General features: G+C 34.4%; 1 protein-coding gene across 1 annotated transcript in view; it reads left to right on the plus strand.

The window, feature by feature from the left end:
• Window positions 1–22,500, plus strand: part of LOC137615188 (sodium-dependent phosphate transport protein 2B-like) — a 43,194-nt gene that overhangs the window by 959 nt on the left and 19,735 nt on the right. The window contains exons 2-3 of the mRNA XM_068344830.1: window positions 12,098–12,257; window positions 19,526–19,666. Coding sequence (XP_068200931.1) covers window positions 12,098–12,257; window positions 19,526–19,666 — 301 coding nt within the window. The remainder of the gene's footprint in view (window positions 1–12,097; window positions 12,258–19,525; window positions 19,667–22,500) is intronic.

Here is a 22,500-nt window from a genome sequence, read left to right on the forward strand (position 1 = left end):
GTGAAATTAGGTGTAAGAAACAGGATGCTATATGCACAAGGGCTCCAGCAGGGAAAATAAAAAAAGAGTAATGAACAATAGATATAAAATATTTCAAAAACAGTTACAGCATTAAAATAGGTCTCATATATAAAATATAATAAAAAAAATGAATGTATTTATACGATGTAAATGTTCATGTAAAGACCCAAGTCATACAGAAAACACTTGTCCCGAACGTTCGTGCTGAGCATTGGTAAACAAATATACTGAATTGAGCACCTGGTAGAACACAAGTTTCGGATGATTCACAGATGCAGCGCTTTTGTATCAAAACACCTGTGTTGTGAAGACCATTCTGATAAATGAAACTTGCTAGACATACATAGTCTGACTTTCTCGTTAGGAATATGTTAAGATTATAAATGCCATTTGGTAAACATTAAAAATTATTAAAAAAAACAAGTATAGGCCTATTAATAACTAGATGCCATTCCCTTATTTAGAATAAATTAATTACATATATAAATAAAATTTCATTAGTCTTATTCCATGTAGATATCAAAGTATTTCTTTTACATCAATCTAATTTATTTTTATTGCCATGTTAAAAAAAAATGGCTTCCTGGGCTAATCTGATCAAATCTTGGTATTAAGCAATTTAATTAAGTCCATCTCACGAGGTCATCATCGGACAACGATTTCTCTTTAATATAGATGAAAGGTCAGCAGTCTTGGCTAAGGTCAATGCATTCAAGTTGAAGAAAGGATCAGGTGCATCTTTCTCTTAAAAAGTTTTCTTTCATTGCAAGGTAGTCTCATGGCTTTGGTTATTTCAAGTCTATTAACTTAAAAATTATATCAGGTTGTGATGATTCCAACAAGGCTGAATTAGAATTATTATTATCATAAATTATCATCATCATTATTATTATTATTATTATTATTATTATTATTATTATTATTATTATTATTATTACTAGCTAAGCTAAAACCTTAGTTGTAAAAGCAAGATGATATATAAGCCCAATGGCTCCAACAGGGGAAAACAGCCCAGTAAGGAAAGGAAATAAATACACTAAAAGTAATGAAAAATCAAAATAAATATTTCAAGATTAACCTTAAGTAATCAGAAAACGAATTATGCAATAGCACAATTGCAGGTTATTAAACTTATCTCACTGGTCTATTTCCCCTATTGGAGCCCTTGGACTTATAGCATCCCGCTTTTCAAACTAGGGTTGTGGCTTAGCATTAATAATAGTAATATATTGTTGGGTGGCAGCGAGTCACACCCGTCAAAATAAATGAGGACCTTAATCGTAAAATGGTTAATGTTCAGGTGAAATAAAATGAACTTCCTAGTTCCCGTAGACCAATAAAACACAAATTGTCCTTCTGAGCTCTAGTTTCCGGAAGTGGAGAAGAAAGGAGGAGAGTGGCAACTTGATATACAGTAGGTGTTGTCAAGGATAAACAGGAGGGGGGAAAGACACCTCGCGGAAGGAAGAGGGAAGTAGTGAGAGTTTTTACGAGCCACGAGTCTCTCTTCAGTAACGAATACCTGGATGGATTAATTGGATCCAGTTCATGTTATTCCTACTGGTGGTAATGGTTGGGAATAAAGGGGGAGACACGAGTGGTGTTCATTTTCAACTTGTCCATATAAGGGTGGGTGGGGTTTTGGTATGTTTCCGGCTATTTACTTCCGGTGACCTCTATTTCTTTATTGTCCACGGTGTTGTGTTTCGCAATGTTTGAATCACTTACAGGTTTATAAAGATACGATCATGATTTACTGGAAATGTGGTACTATATTATGGGGCGTAGGCTTTGCTCACGCATATTTTGTTAACATTTTTGTGCGAGATAAAATTCTGCATGAAAATATTTTACTGAATGGGTAGTTTTTATTAACATGATTAATTTAATTTCAATAATACTGCCTCACATTCTTTAAAAATATAGGTATTGAAAAAGACGCAAGTACAACTTCTTCCATGATAAACACCTGAGGTTGGGATGTTTAAGAGATGAGCACCTTGCTCTTCCCACCCTTCCTGTTCATTCACATATACAGTCAACTTCATTTTCTCCATCATACACGTATAACTCAAGCAGAGCACTAGAGACCCCAAGTTTGAAGAGTGAAAGAACTTTCTCGGTCTGCAACGTGTTTTGTCTACATGGTATTCCTTATCACGTTCAGGTTACAACAGCAGGGTCGTTCATCTTTTGTTTTCGTAATAGTAAAAGGACGCATTTACTCGCTGACGCCGTAAACGAACTGAAGTGAAAAGTAAAGTTTGGATGGGTCTTTAACGTTCAAGGAAACCCAAGAATGTTCGACCGGCATCGAATTAGGCCTATCATTGCCCAGTATAAAAACACTGGTGGCCTGTGATTGGCCAGCAACAGTATGAATTCGTAAAAGCATGAACATGACTTTCATGATGAAGTAAATTTTTGCGTTTTCTCTCACGCCCCAACTCTTTAAATAACTCAAAATATTTAATTAAAAACTAAGAATCAAACTTATTTCAAACCTAAATTTCATTAATTTTACACAATGTTCAAGGAAATGCTATCTTATCTAAGTTAAGCTGTAAGATCGTTCACCTTTCATATAGTTTTGACTGCTGATACAAGAACGGCCCGTTCTCGTTGCTTATCAAACCTATATTAAGTTTTGTAAACCAGATTTCGAACGCACCTGGGCTAAACTAGAATGATCCGGTTTGATCTGCTGCGACCACCATCCTTTTGGTAATAAAGACGATATATACTTTATTTGGAATACCCCCGAAGAAATTAACATGTGCTGGACAATGCAATGCTTCCTCGTTATGCAATTTAGTCTCTTGCTTCATTTCCTCTGACCTTTCCATTTTTTCTTCTTCTTTTTTATAACCCGTCGTTTTACAATTTAAAGTAGATTATTTCTTCCATGTGGCCTTATTAGTTTTACTGTTTTTGCTATGACGTGTCAATAAGACTTCCTCAATTGAGTACCCATGGTCTTCCTTTTGTTGTGCAATACACATTCGAAAAAAAGATATCCTCGATTTGTTAGTGGGTCTATATAGGCATCTGTCCATAGCTGATCCTAGTCAGTTTTTCCCGACACTCCCGCGCCAGTCCCGACTCCCGCTCCGAACCGACTGAAAGTCAGGGTCAGACAATTCATATGTCAAGGCCAAATCGAACAACCTCTTAACCACGTAGGGCAGTCTGCAGGTTTCTGTTCCTACCCACCCCCTCCCCTTATCAAGGTCGTGTCTGTACATTACATGATTTCCCAAGGCATGTTGGATGTTGTTTTATTAGAAGACAAGGAAAATTTTGATGGAAAGCCATCTTCCAAATGATTACAAGTTGCCTAAGTGGTCAATAGATGGAGGTGGCGTTCAAAAATGAGTCTCTTCGTCGATGAAAAAGAAAATCCAGTTTTTGCTCGTAATTGGGGCTTGTAAGACGAAAAGAAGGCACGTATCGCTTCGTCATGTCTAGTTTTTTTTCCGTCTTATGTTTAGTTTAGTATTTCTTCTTTACATGTTTAGTTAGGTATTCCTTTTCATGTTTAGTATTTTTTTTTCACTTGTGTCGTTATTCAGCATTTTTCTTCCTTTTTACGTGAAGTTATTTAGTCTTCCAATTGTTGGCATTTTACGAATAATATTTAAAGAGATAATAGTAAAGTATTGTATGAGAGAGAGAGAGAGAGAGAGAGAGAGAGAGAGAGAGAGAGAGAGAGAGAGAGAGAGAGAGAGAGAGAGACTGCAATGTCCATAGTGGCTCTCCACGAAGTCTTTCCCGAGAGCTAGTTTTTGCGAGGAGTTCAAAACCGGGTTGCAGGGAGTTACGTGTTGGAGGAAGACGTACCGTCCATGTGAAGATGGGAGTGGACTAAAAAGCACATCTTGTGCATCCATCAGAGTATGTAGTATAAATGGGATTATATATATAAAGTATAAACAACACAATATTGACTAACTTCAATTGGACTTACAAATGAAGGGAAGATTATAATTTATCCAATTCAATTAAAATTATGAATGTTCTGGTAGTGTAGGTATCAATTCCAGATGTGAAATGTTAAAAATGATCAACATTCCAAGAAGGATACCCAGGGAAGAACTAATAATCAAGGAAAAAATAAATCTAATATATGAAATATACTACTTGCAACCAAGAAAATAGTGAACACACTCCCAGGCAATAAAACAAGGCTAAAGTAGAAACTAAAATCTCTTGTACAGCATACTGACGGACAAAGATTTGGACCGGTGAAAAAAAAATCTGTTGCTATGGCGAGATTGACGTCAGCATGCACACTCCCTGCATGCATGCACGCACGCCCGCGCACACAGTATTTATAAAAATATATTAGTATATCAGTATTTTATGTACCTACAGTATATATATAAAACAGAACAATATACAAAGTGATGGTACGCACAGCAAGAAGATGGGCAGGCAAAATAAGAAATTTCTTTACGCATGCAGACCTGGCCAGTCATCCAAGGAGTGGGTTTAACAATTGCTTTTCGAAACTCCAACCATCCCCGTCAAATACACCTTCCAAACATTGTACTCTCTTCACTAAAGTATTTAATAAGTAATATAAATAATAAAACTGGACATATTTTTACAAAAGAAAATTTTCAATTAGATCCTCTTTTTTTCCAAGAGCAATTTTTTTGGATTCATTGTCCTGCTAGCCATGAATACAGGGCTGTTACAGCTGTCGACAGAAAATGACAAAATATGATAGCATATGAGTTTTTGGCTATTCCGTCAGATTTAGATCCGAAAATAAGATTTTAAAAATTACAGAAAACTACACAAATACAACTTGTGCATTAGCACTTTATACGAATATATACATACATACATATATATACATACATACATACATACATACATATATAAACATACATACATAAACATACATACATACATACATACATATATATATATATATATATATATATATATATATATATATATATATATATATATATATATACAGTATATATATACATATATATATATACATATAGTTTATGTGTGTGGTGTGTGCAAGTTGGTACGTGCATACATAACCCTACAAGCACAGTAAATAATCTCCGGCAAGGAAAGCTGCAAGGTTATTAACCCTAAGGTTTTCATGGTAGTACTTTTGGGACGAAAAGTAGCTAATTTTCACTTGTCGGCCTATCAGGGACACAACACAGTAGAATTTCTAACAAATAACATCCCAGTTGGAAATCCTGAGATGACGCACTTACAATGTAGACAAAACTTGTATAACATCTAAACAGTGTACTGAGAGAGAGAGAGAGAGAGAGAGAGAGAGAGAGAGAGAGAGAGAGAGAGAGAGAGAGAGAGAGAGAGATCGTATCTTTCGATGTGGAATCAGGTGTTAGAAAACATAGCTCCATAACAACACTAATGTTGCAAAATATCTTTAATTGATAGGGTCATAATTCTTAAGCAAATACAGTTATCAAATGAGCGACGTGTATTACTTGTTTGCTATATGTATATGTATATATTATATTATATATATTATATATAAATATAAATATATATATATATATATATATATATATATATATATATATATATATATATATATATATATACATTTATATATATTTATATATATATATATATATATATATATTTATATTTATATATAATATATCTATATTTATATATATAATAATATATATATATATATATATATATATATATATATATATATATATATATATATATATATATATATATTTATATTAATATATAATATATTTATATTTATATATACTGTAATATATTTATATATATAATATATTTTCATATAATTACTATCTTCACTAATGAACCCAAGAAGAACCTTTTAGAACAATATTACTTCTGCATCTTACGGTTTTCTATATACAACGAGAGAGAGAGAGAGAGAGAGAGAGAGAGAGAGAGAGAGAGAGAGAGAGAGAAATTAAGACATTACCATATTGCAGTACTCTGTTTATGAAACTTGAAATACAGGCTCCGTCTATCAATTAAAATAACAATGATAATCATTTACAATTAAAAACTATTTGCAATAATGACATGGTATTGAAGCAAAGCAACACATTCTTTGCTCTCCGTCACGACGTAAGACTTCCAGGAAATGACGCAAGGGACTGATAACAATGGCTCCCCCCTTGACATGAATCAGAGCGACCAAAATGCAATGACCCAATGGCTGTCAAAAAATCGCATGTTTACGCTTGACTCTGTGAATTTCGTAAACATTTAGGGTAAAAGTAGGAAAACACACGTGTGAAAAATCGATGCTTTGCCTCTTATCGAAAGTGTTAGGTTTTAAGTTTCACTTTCACTTTGGTTTGTATTCAACATCCAGATTTATTTATTTGCTTACTTTTAGTCATACTTGGGGAAACAATGACGATAAATATATTAATTTTCCATGGGATATTCGGAACAGTATTCAAGTCAATTTTATTACAAATGCCCTTACTTAAATCACAGATTGAAAATTATTGTTCGAGTTGCCTTCTCCATGATTATATATATACAGGGTATATATATATATATATATATATATATATATATATATATATATATATATATATATATATATATTTATACATACATATATATACACATTATATATATATATATATATATATATATATATATATATATATATATATATATATATATATATATATATATATATATATATATATATATTTATTATTATTACTTGTTAAGCTACAACCGTAGTTGGAAAAGCTTATAGACCAGGGGCTCCAACAGGGAAAATAGCCCAGTGAGGAAAGGAAACAAGAAAAAATAAAATATTTTAAAAACATTAACAATAAATATTTCATATATATATAATATATATATATGATATATATGTGCGTGTGTGTGTGCGCGTGCGCACGTGCGTGTAATCTTTTGGTACTCAAGGTCATTACCGCTTTCCTTATTTCAACAAGAATCTTTCACCAAACCCTTTCGTATAAAAATAATAACTCCTCACTATTTTAAGTCGCAACTTTACCTCCCTCATAATTTCCTCTTAACCAAGGTCTATAGCCCTTGCTCTTAACTAAACCCCCGTCGAAGTCCACAGAAGGGAAAACCATCCTACGAAGAAGAAAATGGCACGCCCTCTTTACATAAATCCTAAATCACTTCCAATTGGCCTTGGTGGCCCCTCGTAAAGGAAGATGGTCCAAAACGAGGGCCCCCTCTAATGCCAACCCATGACGCCCTCCCCTTATCGAAAAATGAAAGGCCACCCCGATCGTAGGATTTCATCCTAGTGAGCTCTGCCCACCTCCAGATCCTTCCCTTGTGATACCCTTTTTCTCAATTTGGGCGTGCCTCCTGAGGCAGTCCTTCCCTGGCAACTAATCCGTATGGAGCATACAGGGGCCTTTCCTTTGTCTCCTTGGTAACTGGTCTAATGTCAGTGATATAAGTTCGATCGAAGTTTAGAATTAAATTGTCATTGGATTTTTTATCATTAGCGATGATTAAGAGACTTACTGAACAGGTATACAATTTTCCATATCTAATACATACTGTATACATATAAGTAATGTACATGAATATTTGTGTGTATTATAAATAGCAATCATATGCATCCTTACATTGCAAATGGTAGGCAGGCGTTCCTGACAAATAAAAATAAAGGAACATTACAGATATTAAGCAGAGGTGTCGAAATAAAGTTATCCAATAAGGAGTCAGTAAAACCGTATGAAAATAAAGCTGTTCAAGATGCCATAACGCCATTAAATTGAGAGACCGTGACCCTTCAGATCCCGGCTCGACAGTGGACTTGACCTATGACCCTGAAGGACATTGATTTAACTGTAAAGTCATTCAGTGGATTTAGTTAAAAGCTGAAGAAGGAGTTTAAGGAATGTAATTCTATATTCTTTTTGAACGCTAAATTTGGAATTATTTCATTTGATATATTTTCCAAAGTGTTTAACTTAGAAGGTTCTACCCTCAGTCACTGTTAAGGCTTTGTGATATTGAAATGAGTTCATACCAGGACAATATTATTATTATTATTATTACTATCCAAGCTACAACCCTAATTGGAAAAGCAAGATGCTATACGATAACACTTCCAGGGAAGCGCAGATGCCTCTTGCAATTATATTAAAGGCTGTATTTCTATAAAATTTAACAAAATACAAATAGCTTCACAAAGAATAAAGTATTTTTTTCACCAGTAATACTATTTACCGCCCTCTTACTGTGTTTTTATTTTCCGATTATCATGTAAACCAATGGAAATTTATTTCTCAAATGCTTTTTTTTTTTTTTAATTTTGTCTCACTGATCATTAACGCTTCGCATCCGTGTCTTACATCCGGCGACAATTTCCAGAGTCACGAATTTAAAATAAAAATAAAAAGTATGAATGAACATGACTCGGGAGTCTTGAGACTCCAAAATCAAGAATGCATCATTACTAATAAATTTTTTTAATGGAAAAGGGAATGAATATACGACCTTGATTCACCAGAAAATGGAGGGAACTAACAGATTACATATGCAATTTTAAGGGTTTTATATATACACAAAATTTAAGTACTGGAACTAAAAGAAAAGACTTTTGGATGAAAAAATATCCATGAAATCGTCAAGGCTTTGATAGAAATAAAATATTTTAATCAATTTCTCTTTCCATTCTCTTAATTTAGTTGTTTCTTAAGATTTATTAGTGTGCTATTTAACTTCTATAAAATTATCGCTTTACGAATTTGCAAATACGAACAATTGAGCTTTTGAAGAAACAATGGAATCTGGGGTTCTTAACTTGATAACAATAATGTTCTTTTACTGAACTATCCGTTTGTTTCCCTCTAGAAATGGAAACAGTATGTACACGAATGTCTACTTTCTTGGCAGTAAGGAATGTAAATATCTCTCGTCCACCCACTTGGTTGAAAGAAAATGACTTCCCTGTTCATAGCTACCCAGACAGAACAGCATTCCTGCATCACAATGCTTTAATCACATAAAGAGTACAAAAGACGGTTAACAACTAGCATACCTTCGCAAATTAAAAAAAAAAAAACTATTAACTCAGTCGAAAACTTAAAACTAAGTTAAAGTTGTTAAAAAACTTGCACAGTTTAAAAGTCGAGAAAAGTGTAACCACAGTATAATGAGGGCGTTAGAAATTTTGAAATGCTATGATAAAAAACGAACTACAGACATATTGTAATCGAAATTTCCGCCTAGGCAGGGGAGGATAAGAGATTATAGTGATTATAGTAAGAAAAAAAACATCAAAATTACAACGCAAGATGAAAAAATATTACTAATCAATATTTCGCATTCTTCTGAAATATATATATTTATATATATATATATATATATATATATATATATATATATATATATATATATATATATATATATATATATATATATATATACACATGTATATATATATATATATATATATATATATATATATATATATATATATATATATATATATATATATATATATACACACATAGATATACAGTATATATATATATATATATATATATATATATATATATATATATATATATATATATATATATATATATATATATATATATATATATATATATATATATATATATACACAATTCTCGGAACTGAGCAAAATTCCACGTTAGAGAGAGCATCGAACCAATCTGTTCGAGCAAACTCAAGTCTACTGAAACTGGGATTCTATAACTATCATCAACACGGGGGAGGGGGGAGAGGCTGCGCGTTAGCTGGGTGTATGGGGGAATTCAGGAGAGTGGAAACATATACCATCGTTGGATTCAATGTCTTTCTAACAGATTCGTAAAATGAAAATCCTAACCACTACTGTGTAAAATTAGTGTAGTCTATCGTGGAGTACACCTGGCCTAACTTAATATAATTCTTCGTACAGCCTTATAACTACTAAAGTAAATATTCAGTTCTTATTTCCAAATTAAGACAAAACATTAGTACACCTTTAAATGAGAAAAATACCTGCTATATTATATGTAAATTAAAGCTCGTGTAATAACTTTTAGATTAGTCAACGCACTAAATCCGGGAAGCAATTTTTTAGAACAATTTAATTATGAGGTTAAAAAAAAAAAAAAGTCGATCAAAAATTTTTCCCTCGTGTCAAATTCAAGAACAGCCTGCGGACGTTCCTCATTTATGTTAACCTTGAAAGGTTAAAAGCATGAAATAACGATCCACTTCATCCATTGTCAGACTCTTGAAAGTTTGAAAGAAGAGACATCCCATTGCCACCTTAATTGACTACGGAATATTATGTAATGTATTAACTCCTGGATGCTCCACCCAGGCCTTGAAAGTGAAAAAAAGGTGGGCTAAGTCACAGCTTTATTAAGGTATTCGTTTGCCTTCACCAGCTATAAAGCCCTTTTATCCTCTTGATTTATCCTGCCCATCTCGCTACTGAAGATGTTGCGATGTAGCAAAGCCAAGAAGATGAACATGATGACTATTTCACGTCTAGCTTTCCCTCTATCGTCCTATCTATTTTGTTCTTTAATTATTTTATGGCGCATGACCTTGCTATTCAAAGAGCAAACCTCAACCGTATTATTATACCATCAGTAATAAACTTTATACCCGAGGAGATCCCTATCAGTAATTAGTGTCTACTTGGTTATCGAATAAGTAACAATGTCAAAAATACTGTATTTCAATCATAATCAATCTGTACTTACTTTCACCTGATCACGCCAGAACACGAAAGTCTTCAGATAGCGCACTTTAATCACGAAAGAACGAAACCAATCACAGCAGTGAACATCACAAGAAAACGTATAAACGTTCTGCTAACGTGCCCAGTCCTCCGGGACTGAGCGACAGCCCGAGGGTTAATTCAGAAACCTGTAATGATGATGACGTCAGAGAAACGATGAAGTACGGCCATTAAGCGTTAAACATCTTGGGATTAAAGTGGTGATTAGGTGGTTGTTACAACCGTCCGACTTGTTATAAATAACTTTCCCACACACACATTAATTATACTAATAACACGACTGTGGTGTAGCGACATTCACGCTTCGTGTTTATGACCACAATCAATCGTTGAGTCAAATGGGCTGCAGTATTGTTAAACTATCCTTGTTTGATCATTAAGTACTTACGATGTAGTGTTTGTCGCAATTTATCTCTAAGGTTCGTACTCATAGGCAGCTTCTAATCACAGAAGAGCAGCGTTGGGACACGGTAAGGATACTATACTGCAGGTCTGATTAATATTGAAAGCAGAACACTTTATAAAGATTGACGAAGTCCTTTATCTAACAAAACCATTTTAGCAGATAACGTCAATACAACCAGACAATCGATTGAATAATATCGCCTTTTAAACTATTGCTCTTTGTTCTGTCTCTCCGATTAGCTTGGTTTATTTACTTTACTATAAGGGCTGCTTTCCTGGTCCTTTCACAGAGAGGAATCCTACGCACTACAGAACCTTCAAGATCAGTTTATTATATACACTATTAAGGATTGTGTATCACACAGGGCATTACGTGTTTATTGTAAAATCCACACTATCGAAACACTTGGAGAATTCTTCAAAGCTTAAATATCTTCAGTCCTTCAGATTTCCAATGGGAACTTGTATAGCCTTGGGTCTTAGTTTAGTCTTCTGGTATTTCATTGCACGGAGGTTGTTTAGCTTACTGTGTGATATATATATATATATATATATATATATATATATATATATATATATATATATATATATATATATATATATATATATATATATATATATATATATATATACAGTATAAAGTATATATTCTCAGACTGGAACAGAATAAATAAGTGTCGTATTCAACTTGGTCAAGTAAATTTTTATTTACCTTGATCTACAAGTGCATCTAACTTGTTAATATAAAATCACCTTTAACCTGATCATACATGATTGTATTTAACTTTTACAAAAAGGATTGTTTGTGGACATACAAAATTATATCTAACTTCGTCAAACATAATAAGAATTTTACAGTAACTGATAATTTGTTCTCTTTTTTCACAGGAAACAAATGGTCAGGTCAACCCTGGCTACGTAGCGGATGGCCCCACCAAGGAGCAAGTAGCTGCCAAGGAAAAGGAAAGCCAAGCAAGAAGGATGGAAAACGACGATCCCTGGGCTGTAGCAGATGTCGGAGCTGATCCAAATGAAAAACCATGGTCAGGTAAGCATGGAGATATTTTACTTATCGTTGGGAAAAAAAGGTTAGTTCCTTATGCATTCACATCTTCCCGGACAGTGCCATCCTGTTCGTAATACTAGGTATGCAGTTAATTCTAATGGGCATGTCTTCACCATAAGGCTCAATACTACGCAGTTTTCTAGAAATTGTATTCCATCTGTGACCAAAATGTGGAATGATCTTTCTAATCAGGTAGTTAAATCGGCGGGACTTCGACCGTTCAAACTTGCAGCGAATGTTTTTGTTAAACAAGCTGACATATATACATTTTTATAGTATATATATATATATATATATATATATATATATATATATATATATATATATATATATATATATGAACATTCTATTGTAATGTTACTGTTTTTAGTTTTAATTTAATTGTTCATTACTTTTCTTGTAACAAATTATATCGGTACTTATTAATCTTCCCTAACTGTAAGGCTTTAAATTGCTCTGGAAGGTGGGGAGAGAGTGAGGAGAGATTGGGAGGAAGCTGTTAGGAGGGAGAAGATAGAGAGGGAGGCAGAGTAGTAGATGGCGAGATAAGGTTACGGATGGTATGAAAAGAAGAGGTTTGGTGGAAGAGGATGCCTTTGATAAAAGGCACTCGAAAGGACGCATCAGGAAACCGACCCCTTAATACAGGAATGCTTTAAATCAAATTACTGGCTATCATTTTTTTCCTAAATACCCACTTTCCCTTTGATAAGGCTCAATTTTACCAATACTTCTCCCTTGGGCGATTCTGTATTTACACACCAAACTAAAAACTTCTCGTACCATAGCTCTCTCGCACGGATTTTATTACTGGGGTACTGAAAGACTTTCGTAATTGGATAAAAAAATCTTGGTGCCATAACAATCATACAAGGTTAACCTGTTTCCAGATTAAGTTTAGGCATGTAGACGTGGCATTCTGCTAGGCTTGTAGAACCAGAATTAACCGCTAGCCAATTTCAGTACGGATTTCACTTCTAAAAGGGTACGAATAAAACACTCTTATCTACGGCAAGCTTGTTTGAAGAATTTCCTTCTGTTAAAGACATTGTGTTAATGAGAATCAGAGCGACGCATTTTCATCATGATAGTTCAACGTGTTTGTTTACTTTTTTTCGAATTAAGTCGATAACACTTGTAAAAATAACTTAGACTAGTAAATTATATTTTGATCTTCCAGGATAATGTTATAACAGCTGTGTTTGTTGGAATTACTGTTATAGACGATTTCACTTACAGCCTAGCTTCTTTTTTTGCTGCATCATTCACTCGTTTTTCCCCCCAACAATTATTCCCCCTGTAGAGTCTGTTACCTTAACATTACGAATGGTGCATTTACAGTTAACTTAATTAAAATATGGAAATGACATACTCTTTCAGCTGTTACTTTTCATTGGACCCATTATTTTAACTGTCACTTTTCTTCATTGCCTCCTAATTCAGCTGTCACCTCTTCACCGTACCACCTATTTAAGCTATAACTTCTTTACTGTTCCCTATTTCAGCCGTAACTTCTTCGCCTTACCCTCTATTTCAGCTGTAACTTCTTTACTGCTCCCCTATTTCAGCTATCAATTCTGCACTGACCCACCTATTTCGGTTGTCACTTTCCTTCATTATCCCCTCTATTTCAACTGTCATTTTTTTCCACTGCCCCACTATTTCAAGTGCCAATAACAGCCAATTTTCTTCATTGGTCTATTTTAGCAGTCACTTTTCTTCATTGTTCCCCATTTTACTGTCACATTTCTTCAATGTTCCCCATTTTACTGTCACTTTTCTTTATTGTTCCCCATTTAACTGTCACTTTTCTTCATTGTTCCCCATTTTACTGTCACTTTTCTTCATTGTTCCCCATTTTACTGTCACTTTTCTTCATTGTTCCCCATTTTACTGTCACTTTTCTTCATTGTTTCCTATTTTACTGTCACTTTTCTTCATTGTTCCCTATTTTACTGTCACTTTTCTTCATTGCCCCCTATTTTAGCCGTCACTTTTCTTCATTGCCCCCTATTTTAGCCGTCACTTTTCTTCATTGCCCCCTATTTTAGCCGTCACTTTTCTTCATTGCCCCCTATTTTAGCCGTCACTTTTCTTCATTGCCCCCTATTTTAGCCGTCACTTTTCTTCATTGCCCCCTATTTTAGCCGTCACTTTTCTTCATTGCCTCTTACTTTAGCCGTCACTTTTCTTCATTGCCTCTTACTTTAGCCGTCACTTTTCTTCATTGCCTCTTACTTTAGCTGTCACTTTCTTTCATTGCCCCTTATTTAAGCTGTCACTTTTCATATTACCACCTAATTAAGCTGTCACTTATTTCAACCTATTTCAGCTGTCACTTTTCTACCCTACTTACAACAAACCCATAGCAACAAAAACTCTTCATTGCTTTCTTTTTAATTAATTTGTTCATCGCTAAATATTCTTTTGGGTCTTTAGTTGATCGCGCCAAAATAATCTAGCCATGACCTAGCATAGGGGAGGGGCCCGGTGAAGGTCACATCACCCATTTTTTTTTTTCCTTTGAGAAATTTGTTGATCACTCAGCATTCGAACGCCGTCAAGTGCATATGACCATATTAGAGATAATAGTTGTTTATGCGTTGTAGTACTGGTTTAGAGATCTATAATTTTATTGCGAAAGGAAATCTCGTAGGCGACAATGTCTCATTCACTTGAGCAACTTATTTTACAAGGCTCGTAATTTGATATATTCCGTAAGTGACTTCACATCAGAGTTCCAGACAGCTATTATTCTAAGTCCCACAAACAATTGCAGTTCATTTTCTAGAAACTGGGGCTCGTGTTACTAGATGTTGCAGACTAGCACGCCACAGTGGCGTCTTGCCAAACCGATACTTACGTAACTTCAGAGCGGACGAAGTCTCCACCCAAAGAAATTATATCAAATATAATATAAGTGAATCTACCTAAAAGATAAACACTGGCACCTCATTGTTAATCGGTATTGAATACGTAATAAAGTCACGGTAAAAGACAAGGTTTGTTAAAAGACACCAACGAGACACCTTATCCTTGTCTGAAACAATTCTGATCAGTAATATTATTGTACAACTCTATTATTATACGTTCCATTGGTTGTAGCTACCGCAACCTCTGTCTGAAACGACCTGACAGAGCTTTCATCAAATCACACACAACCCGAAGATTCCAGAGTCGAGATTTTGTGATAGATTATTCCTAAAGGGTATCACACTCACAAGGTCAATGAAACGGAGGGTGTGGTCGATGTCTGGCACCTCTGCATCTGTAATGCAAGGCACACGTTAAAAGTTTTCACTGCGCTTGGTCAATGCAGTTTTACCCAATCGAGGCCGCAATGTTACCTCCTTTTTTCCCTCTATACGGAAACATACTTGACCGACTCTGGTTTCCCCTCTTACACAATTTCAAGTCTTGATATTTAGAGTATTGACCATGGCCCCCGGAGGTAAAAACTTGCCTAAGTAACAAAGTGGCATTTAAAAATAAGATGTGAGCTATTTCTGACCCTTATGGCCTGGAATTAATGGGATATGGGATGCTCTTAAGCATAAGAAACGTGAAAGATAATAACAGTATTACCAAAAACTGCCTTACCAAACGAAGTTTAAAAATATATGATAGTTTTAATCAATTGTGACGTTCATTCCAATCATCCCAAAAAAAAATAACAAATTATTTCAACCACGACGAATGGATGGATATTTCTCTCTCTCTCTCTCTCTCTCTCTCTCTCTCTCTCTCTCTCTCTCTCTCTCTCTCTCTCTCTCTCTACCGGACCCAATTTTTTCTTGTTCGTGTCTTTCTGCTTTAAAACTTTTCACATCTTTATTCGACGAGGCTATTAAAATCACTCAAACTGGTTTTCGATGCTTATTTTTTTAGAATGATGATGGAAGGCATGCCTTTGTGTCTTTGTTTGTTGCTCTGGAATTCTCCAGCTTCTCTTGTTTACTGGTGAATATTTGCATAACCTGTCCAAATGACCACCAGGTTATTCGGTAAGCTACCAAAATGAAGAAACATGAAAATGAGGAAATATTCAAAGAACAGCCACAGAGCTTAGTAAAGAACTGTTCAAGAAAGCTGTAAAATATACCAGATGGAAAAAAGGAATAGTCTGATGGATCAAATGAGGGTCCTCGTGAACACTTAGAGGAAAAAAAAAAAAAAAAAAAAAAAAAAAAAAAACAAGGAAGCTAGAGGCATACTTTTGTAAGACCTGATTCGATTTAAAAAATAAAATGAATAAAAAACTTCGATAATGATTTTTTCCAACTGCAAAAAAAAAGATTAAATGGGTACCCATTGCTACCTGTTTGAAAGACGGTGCCCTAAAGGTCATAAAGACAAAAGACCCTCCATCCAATCATAAAATAAAAAGAAATTTTGAATACCCGTACCTGGACTTTTAAACCCATTCCCTACCAAATAAAATTGGTTTGAGAGATTCCTAACGACGAATGAAAGATATATTTACTACTTATGGTTTTTTTTATTAGTGCATTATCAATGGAACGGTACTTAGTTCAGGGTCGAAGGAAACCTGGACAAAAAAAAGGAAGGGGAGAAAGAAAGCAATGGAGAACTGCCTCCTAAGTAAAGGTAACAATAGAAAGTTCTTTTATCCAAGGTTATTATTAACAAACCTCCGATCAAACCAGTTCGCTTCCCATTTATATCAACCAACTAAAAAAAAAAATACTTTTTCTAAAAACATGTTAAGGATAATTTAAGCAGTGACACTTCTGACGCTCAGAACCGACGACTGTGCTTTCTTGCGTAATGTAGGTAGCAGCATCCAGTCTCCGAAAGACGGCTTTTTTTCTGACGAGATTTCTTACGTTTTTTATACCTTGACTCTGACCGACTTGCCATGCTGCAAGATTCTAGCTACCCTTACATGCTAGCCGTACCCATACTTCAGACTTTCTTGCTCTCTCTTGTCCCTTACACGTACTCTCTCTCTTATCCCTTACACGTACTCTCTCTCTCTCTCTCTCTCTCTCTCTCTCTCTCTCTCTCTCTCTCTCTCTCTCTCTCTCTCTCTCTCTCTCTCTCTCTCTCTCTCTCTCTCCATTATGAGGACAATTGTTTCACAACAGTTCTATGTTTAATTACTTCTTTGTCTACGATGACAAACGTTTTAAAAACACTAATTCAGGTACATTCGATTAAATCCAAAATAAACACGAGCTCCCATGGACATTTTACAGTGACTATGTGTTCGCGCACGCCTGATTATAGCCCTCGTATGTTGGTAACCCACTGGAGCTGTCGGGTAACTTTCATTTCTACGCCCTTTCAGGCACACCCTTTGAGGACACTGCAGCTGACAGTAGCCAATAAGAACATCTAGATATAATGATGGCTCGGGCTGTCAGTGTTTTCATTGGTGGATATCACCAGCCATTATTCATGCATCTAGTTTAGGCATCCGTTAAGTGTTTTGCCTAACTTATTCAATGGTTTCTAAAAACCGTAAAAAATATGAGAAAGGATCAAGGAGATTAATGCTGATAATTGTGGCACTTTGCCACGCTTTAGATTAATATAATTTTTTTCTATATATATTACAATAAATCTTCACTGGGCCTCTCTCCTCTGGCCCCCTCCCCACCATTTTACCTACTTGAGACAAAATTCGCAGTCGTCAAAACCACAAAATATTTTCTTTCATTAACAAATTATTCTTAAAAGAAAATAATTTCTCAATATAACACTTTATTCTCAAACAAAAACAAATTAATCTCGAAAGATAATAAACTGTTCTCCTAAGATAACAAATGAATCTCAGAAGATAACAAATGAATCTCAGAAGATAACAAATGAATCTCAAGAAAACTCATGAATCTCAAAAAATAACATTAGACTATAAATAAAAAAATAATAAAAAAAACAATAGGAAATTAGTCTAAAAAACAACAAATGAATCTCAAAAAAATAGCAAATTAGTCTAAAAAATAACAAATGAATCTCAAAAAAATAGCAAATTAGTCTAAAAAATAACAAATGAATCTAATAAAATAAATGAGTCTCGAAAGATAACAACAAAAATCTCAAGAGGACAAATTTAAAAAATAACTCTTCCAAAAGATGAACTTCAAAATGTGGAAACTAACTCCCGCGAGTGCCTCAGTTCAGGAGCACGCAACCCTTGGGTATGCCAAACGGTAAGAGCGTTTCATCATTGAGTTTTTGTTTGGCAAGGTGATAAACTAGACTTGCTTCACCCACCCTCCGCCCTTGACACTCGCAAGTCTGGTGTTTACTGGGCCAGTTCAGTTTGTTCATTTTTAACTAAAAACTATCGCATTTACTCATAATTGATGTTTACTGGGGTAGTTTAGTTTGGTGATTCATAATAAAATCTGTCGCATTCACTAATAATGTTTACTGGGCCAGTTTAGTTTGGTAATTTTAACTAAAAACTGTCTAATGCATTCACTCATAATTGGAGTTTACTTGGCCAGTTTAGTTTGGTGATTTATACTAGAATCTGTCTCATTCACTCAAGATGTAAGTATTTACTTGCTAAGTGAAAGGAATTTTTATTTACTCTTAAAAACCAAATTCTGTATAAAAAAAAGTCTGGTTTATGTCACTTAGAAAATGTTTTCTCTCAATATTCTTATTCTAGATTTTTGTCACAATCTTTATTTTAATAGAGCTTCATTTTATAAAATGTCAATAAAAAGTCTAAATTTTTAAGATTTTAAAAAAATTTTCAACCTAAATTTAATTTAGCAGGTCTATTTCCTGTTTTTTTTTTTTTTATTGAGTTTCTGAACATGAAATGCACTCTTTAACATGAATTTCTCTAAATTATTTATTTTGTAATATGTACTAAAGCTCTATTAATACTCGCTACGTTCTATAAGCACAATGAGAGATATAACTTAATGAAAGTTTTCTTTATTCATTCGAAAATAAATTATTGGTTACAGCAAGTATTGAAGAAAGCTAGCAATTCCCATTTGAAGAAAATTGCCATTCCCATTTTGAAGATAGCGGAAATGCCCATGTAAAGATAGCTACCATTCCAATTTGAATATAGCAGCAATTCCCATTTGAAGATAGCAGCAATTCCCATTTGAAGATAGCAGCAATTCCCATTTGAAGATAGCTGCCATTCCCACTTGAAGATAGCAGCAATTCCCATTTGAAGATAGCTACCAATCCCATTTGAAGATAACTGCAATTCTCATTACTAAAGAGATCTCTTCATTTGACTTTTACATTTACAGAAATGGCAACCGGAGAGAAGATAAAGCGAGTGGCCCTCAACACCATAAAGATCATCGTCGTGTTCGGATTTTTGTACCTTTTCATCTGTTCCCTGGATTTCTTGTCTTCCGGCTTCAGACTCATGGCTGGCAAAACTACAAGTAAGTGGGATTCGAAACGGTTTATCTAATCAACTATTTTAAGTAAAGAGATAGATCGCAGATAGGGATTCGATCGGGGGACCCGTTCTCCGACGAATCTGGTGGAGCCTTGTTTGACCTTTACCATACTCGCCTCGAGACTAGAAGGTCAATACTCTCTGTAGTAGACCCCCATTAAGGGAAATGACACACACACATTATATATATATATATATATATATATATATATATATATATATATATATATATATATATATATATATATATATATATACACACACATATATACACATACACTGCTGTACGTGATCCGTCAAAAATGAAGGCTAAATATTTAGATAGATATGCACACACCCCTCTTACCAGGGTATGACTACTCCCTCTCATCCTACCCGAGGGCCGGGGAAGAGTTAATCGTGACCGAAAAAGAAATTTATATATCTTGACACTTGCACCTTATTATACTATTAGCAGCAATCCATTAGTTAAACCAGTTGCCGATGATCACGAACCTGTTTGATGTAAGGTGAGCGACATTCCTTATCGCTAAAGGTTGCGTACCATCGATTCCTTCAATATTTTTCATTAACACTACTACTACTACTACTGCTGCTGCTGCTGCCTTCATTGGCAGCAAAAACTATGACCTCCCCTTGATTTGTTGTCATGACGAACGAGCAATCAAACCATACATGTATGGTACGAGGTCATCAAACTGGATCAAACCTTCAATTAAAGATCTCTACTAGTTTTTTTTTCGTAACGTGTTTACGATAAAGAATGAAAATGTTCCCTCCTTGAGACTGCTTAATTCTCTAACAAGCTGATGAGAGGACAGGACTTAAATCCAGATTTGTTCTAGTAGAGGAGTTTGTGAAAGGGAAGTGGCAAGGCAATCAGCTTGCCCTTTTTTTAAGGTAATGGCATTATACTAAGGGGAGCCACACGTTCACTGGAAAATCCGGAGGGAAACCTTGTTTGTTTACATTAAGAGAAAGGCTAGGTCGCATAGGTATACACCACTTAGATTTCGTGGTATACCAAGAGGCTGTATGTGGATATCTTTACTCATCTGTCTTAATTATAGGATGTTGTTGAAATTGTAAAATATAAAATGAAGTCTAGATTAATTAATATGATAATTTTCTTACGTCTTTATATTTATAGCATCTTTTTTTAACCACGTAACTTAGATAACCTTCTATGAAGTGAGACACATATACGCGCATTGAACCGGCAAATTAGTTCACCTTAAAGTAAACCCCTGTCTGTGGTTTATTACACCAGCATGTCAGAACAACAATCCTCAATCATGCTAATAAGTGTGTTGCGGAGATTCGTCTGGTTAGATAAAATTGAGAGAAATGTTTCAAGGCTCCAAATCAAACTAATTTTTATGGATTCTCTGCTGATGTATTTTGTTATTAAACTAGAAAATTTAGGTGATATATTAGTATATTTCATTGTTGTCATCAATGTGCCTATCAAACCGATAAATACACCTTTCGGAAGATAAAGGCCTTTAGGAAATTATAAGAGTATGTCTTACGATCTTAAATTCAGAGAGAGAGAGAGAGAGAGAGAGAGAGAGAGAGAGAGAGAGAGAGAGAGAGAGAGAGAGATAGCCTAGTGAATGGTTTGAGAGTAGAAGGACCCAAGTTACAACTACCCTTTAGGTTGGGCACCTGGCTAGACGCCCAATATTCCGCTATTTACTGGATTGTGTTTTAGAACATTTTAGATTTTTCATTTGTAAGCTGAAGGACTTTATTTTCAATTCGATAAATGGGAGGATGGGGATCCATCAATTGCAGGTATCGAGTTTTGACTTACTTAATTTTGAACGACACTTTCATACAAAATCATTTTTTATAATTGCAATTTTTATGTTTAAAGTTAGTGTTTTCGCTACTACTCAGTTTGATAATCTATCAATTATTTCGTAATATTACTATGTCCCACTGTTACTGGGCTATTATATTTACATGCTATATTTGTGTGAAAACTTTCCGCCAAAATTCAAAAGATGACATCCGCTCCATGATTAATGATAAAGACGCAAATATCAAGACTTTTCTCATTTGTTTTCATCTCAAAGTCCTTGGGTGACATCTAACTTCCTCAAAAGAAAAAAAAAAAAGTTGCTAGTCATTTGTGAACAAGTGAAAACATCCTTCAGATTTGAACACACGTCAACAATATTCGAGGCTTACAGTAAAAAAAGAAATATTTGAGTAATTGATTCGTAATGCAAAATCAATCAGGAGTTTTGTAATTATAGTCACATTATATTTCCAGTTCCCAGCCAAGGCCCAAATTATGAATTACTAATAGACTATAGATTATAGTAAAGGTATCAGACTGCTAATTCCTCCGGCAAATTTATGGGAAAATATCACTATTAGTTAATGTTGGCATCTATGATTGACAACGCTATAAACATCAAAGGTTTTTGACTTGACTTTTTTTGTGTAAAATCTGGTTTCATTCTTCTCTCCTCTTGGTAAAAGGTCAGTTATTGTTTCCGTTGAGGCTTCTTATTGAGTTTTTTAACTGGTGTTGTTGCCATGGTTGAGTGTGGCAAAGATAAATTCTCTATGCGGTCATTCACCTCGCAATTAATGTTAATTTCTATCGTTCTTTGTTAATTTCGGTCTTCCTATTCATCCGTTTCTCTCGGTAGTACTATTTAACGTTGTTGATTTAAAATAACAGCTAGTTTTCCCAATGGTTTACTTTACTTTTTACATTCATTTAAATTTGTTCATTTCCGTTCTGAAAGGCACTTTCACTTCTCAAAATATTTTCCTGGATCAACTTAATTTTTTTGGGCA

Source organism: Palaemon carinicauda, chromosome 21 (genome assembly GCF_036898095.1).
Source record: "Palaemon carinicauda isolate YSFRI2023 chromosome 21, ASM3689809v2, whole genome shotgun sequence".
Classification (NCBI taxonomy): domain Eukaryota; kingdom Metazoa; phylum Arthropoda; class Malacostraca; order Decapoda; family Palaemonidae; genus Palaemon; species Palaemon carinicauda.